Source organism: Schistocerca gregaria, chromosome X (assembly GCF_023897955.1).
Source record: "Schistocerca gregaria isolate iqSchGreg1 chromosome X, iqSchGreg1.2, whole genome shotgun sequence".
NCBI classification, from domain to species: domain Eukaryota; kingdom Metazoa; phylum Arthropoda; class Insecta; order Orthoptera; family Acrididae; genus Schistocerca; species Schistocerca gregaria.
Genome location: NC_064931.1, coordinates 44,668,406 through 44,682,829, shown reverse-complemented (window position 1 = coordinate 44,682,829; position 14,424 = coordinate 44,668,406). Strand labels below are relative to the sequence as shown.

Genomic DNA, 14,424 nt, shown 5'->3' with positions numbered 1-14,424 from the left:
ACTCTCCTTTGCATTTTTCTGCTAATTCTTGATTTACTGAAAGTGTTTTCTCCAGTTACATCAATACTTTTAATTCCATACCGAAACTCAGTTTCTGAGCCAACCATCAGATAAAATTAAAATTGCATTTTCAATTTCTAGGAGCCCCATTATTGGCTTTTCTTTGGAGCATACCGCACTGAACCATTTGTGCAATATGCTCTTTGGTTGTTCCAGGTTTGGTGTTTTTGTCTTAATGTTTGTCTGGAAGCCAATTTTTTGGTTGCTACTAATTTCTTTCTTTTAATGTCATAAATGGTTGACAAGCCAGTATTAAATTCATTCATCAAAATACTTCTATTCTCACCTTTATCCAGGTATTTAAAGATTTCCAATTTCTGGTCAATGGTCAGAGTTAGGTGGTTACATTTCTCTCCTAGTTTAGAACTTGAAGGAGGTTTCGGTCCAAGAATATTGTCACTGCTTAAATGTCAGTGAAACTTCCACAGGTCACTTTGATATTTACGTTCACTGCTGTAAAATGGATCCTAGTTCCCAAGAAAAAATGACAAAAATCAAAACAATGAACTGAACCTGTGTGTGGTGACAGCTGAGTGAAGTCCAGACACTTCTGATTGATTCCAAACAATGTCAGTTAGATCTAACAATAGCAGACGCATGTTACGGGTGTTGCGAATCTTGAATGCCAGACTAATGGAAGTCTGGTGTAGGACAAATATTATTAGACAAGCCAGTCATGCTACAGAGAAATAGCTACCTCATAATTGAAACTTTTTGTCAGATTAAAACTGTGTGCAGGACCGAAACACGAACTCCGGACCTTTGCCTTTTGTGGGCAAGTGCTCTATTGACTGAGCTACCCAAGCAAGACTCATGACCTGTCCTCACAGCTTTACTTCCATCAGTATCTCGTCTCCTACCTTCCAAACTTCGCAGAAGCTCTCCAGTGAACATTGCAAAACTAATGCTCCCGAAAGAAAGAATATTGTGGAGACATGGCTTAGCCACAGCTTTGGGGGATGTTTCAGAGTGAAAATTTCATTCTGGAAACATAATTGTTCAGCATTGCTGATACTGCACAATGACAGCAATTTTCCAGTGTAATAGGTGATAAATTTGCAACTTTTATTTTACACAGCCTTGATCACAACTAATAATTTTTCAGCATTACAGATTTCACCTATTGTAGCCATAATCAGATCTATAACAAGAAAGACCAAAATTTATAACTTTAAAACAGTTTAGTTTGAGTTGTTAAGCACAATATCAACATAATTTAGAATCTTGTGTTGCATTATGAAACCATTTATACACAAATTTAAAATTATTTTATACCAGTTATGTTAAGCTCACCAAGGCTGAGTCATTTATATAGTCATGTAGTACATATTCACCCCCTTCAAACACTTCTTATTTTATATACTGAAGTGCCAAAGAAACTGGTACACCTGCCTAATATTGTGTAGTGCCTCCTTGAGCACACAGACGAGCTGCAACATGACGTGGCATGGACTCGACTAATGTCTGAAGTAGTGCTGGAAGGCATTGACAATATGAACCCTGCAGCACTGTCCATAAATCTCTAAGAGTACGAGGGGTTGAGATCTTTTTTGAACAGCACATTGCAAGGCATACCAGATATGCTGAATAATGTTCATGTCTGGGGAGTTCGGTGGCCAGCGGATGTGTTTAAAGTCAGAAGAGTGTTCTCTGACCCAATCTGTAATACTTCTGGATGTATAGGGTGTCACATTGTCCTACTGGAATTGCCTACGTGCACAATGGACATGAATGGATGCAGGTGATAAGACAGAATGTTTATGTATGTGTCACTGGTCAGAGTCGTATTTAGACGCATCAGGGGTCCCCTATCACTCCAACTGCACACGCCCCACACCATTACAGAGGCTGCACCAGCTTGGAACAGTCCCCTGCTGACATGCAGGGTCCATGGATTCATGAAGTTGTCTCCAGACTGGTACACATCCATCTGCTTGATACAATTTGAAACGAGACGTGTCTGATGAGGCAACATGTTCCCAGTCATCATCAGTTCAATATCAGTGTTGTTGGGTCCAGTCGAGGCACAAAGCTTCGTGTCATGCAGTTGTCACCTATCCCTTCTTTTCATGTCAATAAAGCAACATAGCCATATTTTTCTACTGTTGTATAAAACAGTATTACACTTACTGCTGTTGGTTTACTATCACAACTAAAATATACATTGTACATTATAAATTCATCCTTTATAAGAGCTATTCAAATGAATAAGGTAGATTTAGTATTAACACAGATAACTATCATTAAACATTTTGCTACTATGACAAGATATATGTGGCAGCCAAATCTTGTGTCCTCTTGTGGCTGATAGCCCAAGTTCTTTCTCGCAGCCACTGCACCACCCATCTTATTTACTCTGACCACACATGCCTGCCTAGCTATACTGACTGTCAAAAGTGGTCTTATCCCATGCAGATACTCTCTGAAGCACCTAGCAAAATTCCTGCCAACATTCAAATAATAATGATGATAAAAATAATAATAATAATAATAATAACAATTGACAAGGTTGTGTACATTGACAAATGTGCCTGGATATCCAGATGGTGCACTGATGTGCAAAACCGAATAGGTACGAAAAAATGTCTTTATTTAAAATGTTATGGATGTTTGTCTTGCGTGGTACTTTTCTCCATATTATGTCAGATATTCACAGCATTTCTGTTAGATATTGAAAATGTTATAGAAAGAGGATTAAAAGACATTTTTAAATAATTGAATTAGTCTTTATACAAAAATTCACTTTCTTTAGAGTTCGATTTTTTTCTGGGAGCAAAACCCTTAGCAATATAGCAAATTATTTATGCTTTTATAGTTTGAAAATTGTCAAGCAGTTGTGAATAGGCACAAACTTTTGTAAACAAGCTATAAAAGCTTCCAGGAATGTTAAGAATTCTATATGTATGTCTCGTTTCTTAGTAAGAAATGCGTTCTACTTCTATGAGAAACTTTACACTTTCTAACTTTCTTAATGGTTTGTTGCAGCTGAAAGCAATGCAAGACCAAATGCGCAAGCTTGTTGAAGAAAGCTCCATGAAGCGCAATAAGAAAAAGAAGGATGACAAAGATCGGAGAAAAAAAAAGAAGTCTGAAAAACATGGATCTTCATTGAAGGATGCAAGGACAGTATCTGCAAGTGATGCTGTAAGTGCTGGTGCTAATGTTTCTGTGTTAGGAACCGGTGATAGACTTGGAGCAGAGTTGCCTCATAGTGTAACCAGAAGTGGGTTTAGTGCAAACTCTGGTGTGATGATTGGTGCACCTACCTCATCTAAGACAAATAAAAAAAGTTCTCGTGGGATGGGAAAGTCAGGTAGTCAGAAGCGGCCTAAAACTAGCTCACGTTCAGGAGGAAGCAAGAAGAAAGGAAGTAGCAGTATGCCGCCACCAAACTTGGGTTTTGACTCGGAGGATGAAGATAATGCCAAACCAATGTCATATGATGAGAAACGACAGCTGAGCCTTGATATAAATAAGTTGCCAGGTAAGATGTTTTCCACAAATACCCTGTTGTATCTCAACATGTATTAAAGAATTTAAAGAAATTTCATGAAAGCCTATTAGTGGCAAACTTTCTCCAGCCTTTTTAAATTAATCAACTCACCTAGCCAAATTACTTTTATGTCAACAGTAACATGTAGAAAATGGAACTGTATTACACAAAATTGCCTTCTGAGATCCAAAGTGTTACACTTATGCATTTAAATCTCCTGATTTGAATAATGAAAAGAGGAACTAAGGTAAATTAAAAACGTGATTATAAAAATTCTACCAATTTTCTTACGGTTTAGGATGGCTGGATGCACAGAGGTTCCAAAGACAGAAGCTTTGCTATTAGTAGTTTGTAGGATCTGTAGGGCAGACTTGACACAGAAGGCGAAATTTGTTGTGTCGATATTTTTTGAAATTGTGTAAATAGTTACTGCCAAGTTTATGGAGTAATTGATGTGACACATTTTTGACACTTCAATTCACTGCAAAACTGCAGAAGCGGTTAATGTGGAGACTTTGAGGTTGGCAGTTCAGCAGACCTGCTTGAATTCCTTTGAACTATTACCGTAATTACTCGAATCTAAGCCGCACTTTTTTGTCAGTTTTTGCTATCCAAAACACCGCCTGCGGTTTAGAATCGAGTGCAAAGTAAGCGGAAGTTCTGAAAAATTTGGTAGGTGCCGCCACAACTAACTTCTGCCGTCAAATATATGCAGCGCTACACAGGCATGCTTTGCAGTCACAAAGATAAATACTGGCGCCAAAACCTCTGCATCAGTAAATAAATTTTAAAAAAGGTGGAAGACGAGCTTTTTTCTCCGCCCCGAGTTTCGACCACTGCATTTTCATACATTATCCAACGAAGTAAATATAAATTCCGTATTGTTCATCTTAGAATGTAACAGCATTTCAATGTACTATGAAAATCCGACTGGCAAGACTGTTTGGGATGTTTATCAATATGGCCAACTCTACGTTCTGAATTTTTTCCTACCTGTGAGAAGAGATGGTTGCTAATATGAACTTTTATGAAGTGTTAATCACATGCAGTATTCTCTTCACCATAAGTATAATACGAATATAAACATTTTGCCATGTATTCTTTCGTGTTTGCTGCTATCTCATTTAAATTCTGTCTGCCTAATAAACTACGAAACTAGAGTGAGACAACAGCAACCGCGGAAGAATATACATATCATATCATGTCATGTTTATATTTGTTTTTTTTTTTTCGTATGCCTAATAGTAATAGAGTCAGAAATGAAGCACGGCAATTAACTAGATATTTAAATCTAAAACGACTAATTTCTGTGCAGATTATAATGTACAAAAGAGGCGTCTTTAAAGATTTTCAAACGGAGAAAAATTTTCGCCAAACTCTTGTTCAGAACATCTTCCATCATACGCAGCCTATTATTTGGTTCCTTTTGATCATTATCAAAGAAAGAAGCCGTGTAAGTAACAACAAATAGCAGTCTCTTGCTGTTGTTTCCGAATGAGACGATTCCTCCATCTTTTAAAAAAAAAAAAAAAAAAAACACTGTAAGCGGCGGTAGCGCGCACAAAAGTAAGCCATGCCGCGAGCGGCGATAGGCCATAAACACTCATCAGAATGCGACAAACAATGCATGACACAGTACAGTAATGCATTTTCAGTTTAGAGTGATGTAAACACCTACAACAAAGAGAACGGCACTTATCAGATCAAAGAAAAATAAGTAATGAATTCAAACTAGACGAAGCACGTGAAAAAGGAAGGGTACCCATATAAATATGGACGGAGCGCCTAGCGCATAGCAATGGCTACCTGGTAAAGCTTAACTTCTAAGCTTACGACTCGAACCAAACTACTGTAGCTGTTTCATCATTCATTCGACCTAAATTGTGTCTCATGTTACAATGGACCAACTTTGTTTCGATTTGGAGGTGCGGCCTAAAACTTTTCTCTCCCCTTGAATTTCGAGTCTCAAATTTCAGGTGCGGCTTGGATTCGTGAAAATTTTTTTTCCTCGATTTCGAGTCTCATCTTTTGGATGCGGCTTAGATTCGAGTGTGGCTTAGATTCGAGTAAATGCGGTATTCTGTGGTTCTTACAGTGTTGACAGGAGCATGATCATGCTGCTACAAAAAGAAATTCCAATCCAAAAATGTTCCCACTGTATTTGAAGTGCATTACTTTATAAAAATAATGTAAATGGTTAAAGCCTACTGGATTGCAGGCAGGTAGAGTTGTGTTCAGAGGCCAATGACAAGGAATGGATTGAGAGGCAGAAATAAAAGACAGGAGAGACTGGCGGAAAGGGTGAGAGTGCAGGATCAGTGAAGTGAGGGTCGTGGACAACAGGTGGAGATGTATTTCGGACAGGAGCTAAATGAGATGGGGATAAGGAGTATTAAAAAATAAAGCGACATGTTGTGAAGACAATTACTATCAAAATAATGTAGAGAAGCTTACGTCGGTGATTGGAATCCAGGTGGCACAGGTTGTGAAGCAACAGCTGAAATTTAGCATGTTTTTTCAGCAACATGATCTAGCACTGGGTGGTAAACTCTACTTTTAGTCACAATTTGGCAGTGGTCATTAATTCAGGTGGACAGCTGATCAGTGGTTATGTCCCCATGAAGAACTGTGCAGAAATTACAGCAGAGGTGGTATTGGTACGCATGTGAATGCACATGCTACCTATTGTGTTCCAAATCACTGTGTATAAAACGATATGTTTCCAGGGCTCATACCTCGGGTTCTGTTGGTGATGGAAAGGTAGAGCCAAGTGTTTTGAATAGCCTTGGGTGGGGACCATTTGTGTACCCAATAGAAGGATCGTCCTACTGCAGCTATACTGCAATACAGGGTCAGATTTTGAATACATCTACATCTACATCTACATCTACATATATTATGCACTTCCTCCAGCTTAGGCAAATCGTGCAACTCAGTTAGTTCTTTTTGCATTAAATGTGATTGACAGAGCATGTTAAGGGGCTTATGTAGAGACAGTTTAGCTCATGGGAAGTTCTTGAGAAAACCTGAAAAAAACCTGTTTTGGATACCAAAACCAAGCCACGGATTCCAAAACAAGTATGCACAGCAAATGCCTAAAATTTTTTACAATAGTTTCCTAAGAGGTCGATCTTGAATCACATTCAAAAGTTTCTTGGTATATTCATCCGTTTCCAAGGTACATATATTCAAAATTACCCTACTTGTACATGTAAATCGTGCCCATAACATCCAGTGTGAGGCAAAAAGGTAATCAGTAAAGTGATGTAGCACAGAGAAATACCATGTAAAGTGTTTCTTGTTATCATTAGAAGGGGACTGAGAACCCAGGCTCATTGTACTACTGAAGCACATGCAGGTTTTTTTGTGTGCATAGAATCCAGTCTGAAGTGTAAAATCATATAGTTTTGCATTATTTTAATTCACATAAGTAAACTATCACAATTTTACTGAATCTCTTCTTTTCATATGAGAGACCTACCCGCTGTAGTAGTGAAAAGAAGGGAACCAGATGAAAATACCCCTATCAGAGCATAAAAAACCACATATGCTTCTCTTTATTAAAAGGCTCTGACTGAAAAGTGGAGTACCAACTGCCTCAGTCTATCTTCCTCACAGATATTTCAATATTTGAATATATATTTTCGTACGGTGAGAGAGAAAGTGGCAGTGGGAGAGGGTTGGAAAAGTAATAAATACTGGGAGATAGACAGTGGTTGGTGACAATGTGAGAGGAAGAGGGGGGCCACAGTGGCAGTGGAACATAGTCGACAGTGAAAGAACAGTGCCAGGAAAAGAGTGAAGAGGACAGTACTAGTGGGAGAGGAATAAAGGGAAGGAGAAAGGATAGATGGGTGAGAGCAAGTGACAGTGAGAGTGAGTCTGTGGTAATGACAGTGTGGGAGAGAGTGGTAGTAGTGACAGTGAGAAGAGACAGCAGCAGTCTGAAGGAATGAATGAGATAGTGGCAGTAAGAGAGAGCAAGAGAGAGACAGTGACAGTGGGCAGAACGAAGGAAACTGTGTATCTGTCACTGCCCACTGTCTCACAGCCAAAGAGATAATGACAATGAGTTGGGCTGAATGGGTGAGAGAGAATGGGTAAGTAGGAATGGATGGGTATGAGCAACTTAAAGCAGTGAACTGTTGTTTGATTAAAATTAATTAATAGTTAATACTGCACATGTTTGCACTAGTTTTCTACAATCGGAGCGCTCAGTGTCGCACCTAAACTGTTCACTGTTGCCAGACTGCCACAACACTTGGTCAGTTCAAGGCTACCAAACACGATTTGCTGCAGTTTAGTCATCGGCCATTTAAAATCAGCTGTAGATAAGAGTATCTTGCATTTCATACATACCTCGCAGGGCTACTTCCAACATTGCTCGACATTACAAATTAGCAGCATTTGTAAAGTCACCCACTGTATTTGTGTGTCACCTATTCATACAACCAAGCTGTAGCCAGCAGCCGATGTGGCAACACTGTAGCAACAATTGCAAGATGTGAGCTATCGAATAATTTTTAATGGACTATAGTAGGTGTGAGGGAGTTTCAGCTAGAGGAACTCGTGGGAGTGAGAGGTGAGTTGCATGTTAAAAAGAGAGCGAATTTATTCACAGTCCAGAACTTTGGGAAAATTTTTAAGGGTGCTGGAGAAAGTAAAATCATGTAGCTGATACCCTCTTTTCAGTCGGTCTTTCGATGAACAGGAGCACATTCATTTTTAATGCTCTGATAGGAGAATTTTCCCACTGGCATCATATGACTGTTTTGTCAAGTGGATAGGGTAGGCTAAGCCTGTGACAAGACTGGAGTAAGACGTGTTGTGTGGGTGTACTGGACAGGCGTTGCACTGGATTTGCCATATGGTTTCTGATCCACATGTAGTGAATGGAAAAATTTGCAATTTTGTGATAATTGCAAAAGAGATGCAAATTCTGCCTCAAAACGCAAAACTACAAAATTACTATTCTGTAGCAAATTGTATCCAGATAAACATTTTGTCAGATAGTTTGAAATAGTTTTATTTTCTGCATATAAATATCGAAAATGTAACCAATTTTCAGTAACTGTTATTGTACATCATATGGTGAAGCACAGTTTCGAAAGCTAATGTGCACAACAACCTGTTTTCCAAATAGGAAGTGCACAACCACAACTTATCTGTGCGCTCACTGATATGGTGCCATGCCTGTTGTAGGTAGCTGAATGGTCTGTTCAAGATATATGCTGCATAGTGCAATGTAGTACTCGGCCGTGGGACCTAGCATTTTATAACAAAGAAATGGGTGCATTTCTTAGCTAAAGCTCAAAAGATAGTCTAATGTGAACACTTTTGATGTGGAAAAATTAGGTGCCAGGTGTTTTGAACTGTGGTTGCATCAAATAGTGCTAGATATCAGGTATGAACTGTGTTGTTAACAATACTCTGCTAACCTCAAGAGGCAGTTGCCCCATAGCCATCCCCAAATGCTTTGTTTTGTATTGCTTGTTGCTTTCTTTTCTTATTTTGTAATAAGTGAAGCGACTAATCATGGCGCATCATGGATTTTGGTAACTATACTTACGACACCAGAAGAGGTCGACAGTCCCTGTGACAATGTGTCTGTTACATTGTGGGCTATTGCCCTGCAAAAGGGAGGTGGGGCTTGTTTCCCCCAGACTACTCCTTACCCTTCTTGTGGTATAAAATTCTAGTTTTTATACATTTGTGGCATCTGTCGCTATAGCCTACAGTTCCCGCATTCTGGACTATAACAACTGGAAAACAAAATCTGTAACGTTTTTCGACTGTACCGAAATTCTTCCCCTAATGTTAAAAAAAGAGTTACAGTACTTTCAGTTCTACGCTAATGACCATATCAGTTCTACCTGGAGCGATACAAGCATGGATTGCATGGCTGTGAATGCCCACAAAAGGTTGAAATTAATAGACTTTTGTAATCATGAAACTGGGTGGGAAAGACAAATAATATCCAGAAATACCTTAAATCAGAAGCACATTCAGTTCACTGGCAGGAAAATGCTGCTACTTATCAACAGAACAATCATTTTTGAAAGCCTAGATCAGCCAGACAAAGAAAATGAAGGCAATTTCCGAAGGAAAAGGTACTGTAAGTTTTTGCAGAAGCAAACATTCCAGTTACTAAGTTCCAAATTGGCACTTTTTGAAGAGTCAGGTTCAAACAACTAAGGCTTTCTCTGTATTCACTCATGTAGCATGACAACCTTTTACATTTGGGCATCCAATCAAAATATGTGAATTTCGACGAAAATATATTGTGAATTTCGACAAAAATATATTCTAAGTTTTTCAGTCCCTGCCCATGTGGTAAGGGGTTTGGAGTAGGAGTGGCAAAACGATTGGCATAGTTTGGATGGGTGGCAGAGTAGCAGTCTGAGAAGGTATGTGATAGTGATCCTCATTCTTGGGTACAATGGCACATAATTGAAATCCCGACCGAAGGTATGGCTAAGTTGGTTTTAGTCTGGGATAAACTAGCTGATTCCTAAGGGTGTTCGGAAGATTAGGGCATACATGAATATGGCATATGTTTGCAGAAGAGTTTCAGGGTTTGATGCCTACCTCTGAAGACCTCAGTAGTACCTTCAGCATACTCAGCAAGAGAGAGCTCATCACTACAGATGCATCGGCCACTTGTTCTAGACTATATGAAAGAGGCACTTCAGAATGGAAACGATGGTATCTATCAAAATTCAGGTGTTATTGGTAGTTAGTGTTCTTGGTATAGACTGGTAATTAGTGTGCTTGATATGAACATTTGTTTGAGTGGAGACACTGGAGAGATGGAGCTCAACATCATCTAGAACAGACCTGTACACCACATATAAGGTGGCTCCCACTCACGCCTCAATAGTGTGCAACAGCCAGCTCATGGCAGTTCATTGAGGGAGAATGGAAGGAGGGAGGAATCAGGACAAGGTAGCTTCCTGAGAGAAACTATTGTCAAAAGTGTAATTCTGCAGCTGCTAATTTCATGGTCTATGGTTCACAGTGGCTCATTAAAGCATTCTGTGAAAATTTTATTTTATGAACATGTTACATTGATGAGAAATAACAATGAAATAAAATGTACATTTCTTTTAACCTGCCAGTTAAATGAAGAATGTGGGTGAACTAAGCACAAAACATGATGTTGCTTAAAATTGATGCCACCTTGTGATGAATATAAAAAGTTAAAATTTACGTCATATTTTACTTGTAGTTTGTGATTAATTTATTCATACGTTAAACACAAAGATACATGATATCAATCAATGTTACCTATTTTTGATTTTTATTAAAGTATCATATGTGTTGTATCACTTTCTGAACACTGCTAATTTGAAGACAAACTTTTAAGTTGAGGTGTGTCAGTGAGGTTCTGTGTGTGGATTTTGCTACTTAATTGTGGAAGAAAGTTCCTCGCACATATGTAGAGCCAAACAGCAACATTCTTGCAACTGCAAAATTGTGAAGGTTCATGTTTATGAAAATTCTTATTACACGTTTTTAAAAGTTAAAAATTTCACAGGTGCGCTATTCCCCCACTAGGGATCTATAAAGTTTTGACAATAGTGGTAGTTCAGAGACTTTGTTTAAACCAAAAAAAAATGTAAAATGTGGGGAAAATTAAAAATGTGGGAAATAACGTTTTAAGTGGTAAAAGTTACATATAGAGTCCCCCTTTGCATTTTGTATGATGTATATACAGAAGAGGCATCAGAATCCTTGTCAGGGACTTGTTTATTATGGTTTATTATCTGTTAAAAAACGGTTGTGTAACTGTGATTGGTAACTGCCTGGGAAGTAGAAATGTTTGACTGCAGGCTGCAGCTTTCACTTGTTATTTAAATAATGAAAAACTGCACCAGTGACATATTTTTTCAGGGCTTAGCACAATTTTTCAGGATCTTTTATTGTTGTTAAGTGCAAATATTTACGTCAATATTTTGTGTGGTGTTTGCTTATGTGTTGTTCTACATCTCTTGCACTGTAGTTGTCCCTTTGAGGTTGTCAAGTACTGTGTCTCCTTAATTATGTAGAAAACCACACATGAGTAAAGCAGCACAAAAAATGCATACGTAAATATTGCACTTGGCAATGAGAATAAACTCTCGAAACATAGCTTGCTAAGCATGAAAAAATGCATAATTGATGCTGCGTTTAAACCAAAAACATTTGAGTAACACTAAGTCAGTGAAGGTGTCAACTAGTGGTACAAAACACGCTAAATATGGTTCGACAAAGGTGTCATCACGATCACAACATTCACAAAGCTATGGATGCACAGTAGAGACAGTTTGAAAATGGTTGCGATTGGTCATGATATGTTTATTCAAACAAAACCTATTTACTCCCATCAGCCACCATGCCAAGTAGAGATTGGCAGTGACAGGCGATACAACATGAATTTTTCCATCTTCTACTCATTTACCGATTCAGATCTGCTGATTAAGAGTGCCATGGTGTCAAGAAATTTAACTGCTTAGCGTTTGCAAACACTATTTGAAGGTCAATGCTATATCACTGCGTTTTACTCAGTTACGTCAGTTTTTTCTCCACGTCAGTTTTTTCTCCACGATCATTTTTTCATAAAGTGTAAGTCGTGGGAAAATTATAAAGATGTTAATGCAAAATCAGGTACGATTTAACATTGTGGGCATAGGAGATTTGACAGTAGCTATTAAAAAACGTCGTAAGCAGTGGGAAAGCATTATTTCTGGGACGGTAAAAGCGGGGTGGTTGTTGTATTTTCATACTATTCAAAATTCTGCTATGGTCTCATTGTTGAGGATGACAGCTTTGGAGAAATGAGTGGCTGTCTATTCCACAAAGAGAATTTTGTCTTAAATCCCTGAGTACAGCTATACATCTCCAAAATTAACCTGTTTTTACAGTGCAAAGCTAAATCTGGATCTTTCATATGGTGTGTAATGTCACAGAAGAAGGGAAAATGTGCTACCTGCTGTTCATTGTTTAATTCTGCAGTAGGCATACCACTCATGTTAATAAATACAGGGTTTACGTAAAATCTGGGAACACTTTCAATTATTTATTGCACAAGAACTAAACATTGTACAGATGTCGTACATATTGCATTTTGAAGAGAAAGTCTGAAAGGTGTTTGTATAAAAAAACATTCAATATGCGAACATGAGTGACCTGGCAGACGTCAGTATGGTAATAGAGTTCTTATTACATACCTGTCCCAGCATGACATATTCGACTGTGGCAGTCGCTTCCCATATTCTGTCCCGGAGCTCTGCTACATCACGTGGTAGAGGTGGTACATACACCAGATCTTTAATGTGTCCCTACAGAAAAGAGTCACACGGAGTGAGATCTGGTGATGGGGGAGGCCTTTTCATGAAACAGCTGTCCCCTTCTGTAGCACGGCTGATCCATGAATGGGGCAATTCCGTGTTCAGGTACCCACAGCTTCTGTCGCAGGGCTTTCCACACTGTCATTGGAGCCATTTTGAGTACATGGGATGCATGACACATGGATTTCTTTGAACTGCTTATGAATGTCTCTCATACACACTCCTCATTCACTTCACTCAAACTGGGACGTCCACTTCTCTTCGCCGGCACAAGCAAGCAGCACCAAAGAACAGTGCAATAAATTTTATGCAATAACTATTACCATATCTTAAATGGTATTGGCAGTTTCTCTAATTTCTAAAGTCTCTTAGGTGCTATCTGTTCTGCTGCAGATACTAAACATCATATTTTCGTTTTGCCATTTCCTGTTTGTCTGTGTGGTTAGCATTGTTATAGATCGGTTTTTGTGGTGTTAGTATGGAGGTTGGATGACCTTCCTGATGCCATCACTTCCCCTGGGAAAGAATCTTGTGTACCCCATCTGTGTACATCTAGGGTAGATCGCACGTTCCAGATGTGAGAAACCTTTCCAAGTATTTGCATAATATGTATCTGAGCTAGGATGTGGGTACCAGCCTGACATTACCTAGTTGGTTGTGGAGAAACTCTAAAAACCACATTCAGGCTGCTCAGCCCAGTAGCTTTCATCGTTTATCCATGAGTTGTGTTTGCCTTCCCGAGCTATGAAAGGGGGCACTTTAATATGCTCAGCTGTCTAGTCACATGGGTGCAGTTACTGAACATGTCTTCTATAAATCCTCCTTCAGTGAAATTGCACAGTGTTTTGGCAATCTAAAAAGCGATATGGTAACTTGCCCAAATTACATATGCATGTTTTGAGCATTTGTCGTCCTCCACTTCTCACTCTAACTTCTAAGTGTGCATAATCTTTTGTGTGGGTGGTATTATAATGCCATTGCAAACTGAATTTTTTCGTTGTATTCAGAGTTTCGAAGCACACAAGGCATCTGAAGACACAATCACTTACATTAAAAACATAGGCATCCTTCACTAATATGTTGTAAATTGGTGTTGATGTTTCTGACCTTTACTTTGAAGTTCCTAACCTAACCATGATGCTGCTTTTCATTGATTTAAAAAAATATTACTCCCCACTTCAAGCACTGTGTATATACACTTGTGTCTTAAGTCTATAATGAACCTAACAAGTGGTCATCATTACTCTGAAGACAGTGCGTTTTGCATTTTCCTGCACTACATAACATCTGATGGCCCCGTTTAATGTAAGTGATCACTCCCCCTCCCCCCTGTGGCAAACTAGATTGAACACTTGTTCTCGCTTAGCTGCCTCCTGAATGGGCCTTTTCTAGGTTCCCCATAAACATTTACGAGGATGCTCTACAGGTGCACATTGTCATGATGGGGATTTGTTTATATACCTTCTCCTCAGAGTAGTAGTAGTAGTAGTAGTAGTAGTAGTAGTAGTAGCAGCAGCAGCAGCAGCAGTAGTAGTAGTAGTA

The 14,424-nt window shown here is 38.8% G+C and overlaps 1 protein-coding gene across 10 annotated transcripts in view; it reads left to right on the top strand.

Annotated features, from left to right (window-relative positions):
• LOC126297387 (homeotic protein female sterile-like) overlaps nucleotides 1-14,424 on the top strand; it is a 242,152-nt gene that overhangs the window by 165,953 nt on the left and 61,775 nt on the right. For all 10 annotated transcript variants that reach the window (XM_049988124.1, XM_049988127.1, XM_049988120.1 and 7 more), the window contains one exon: nucleotides 3,046-3,544. In XM_049988124.1, the coding sequence (XP_049844081.1) occupies nucleotides 3,046-3,544 (499 nt within the window). The remainder of the gene's footprint in view (nucleotides 1-3,045; nucleotides 3,545-14,424) is intronic.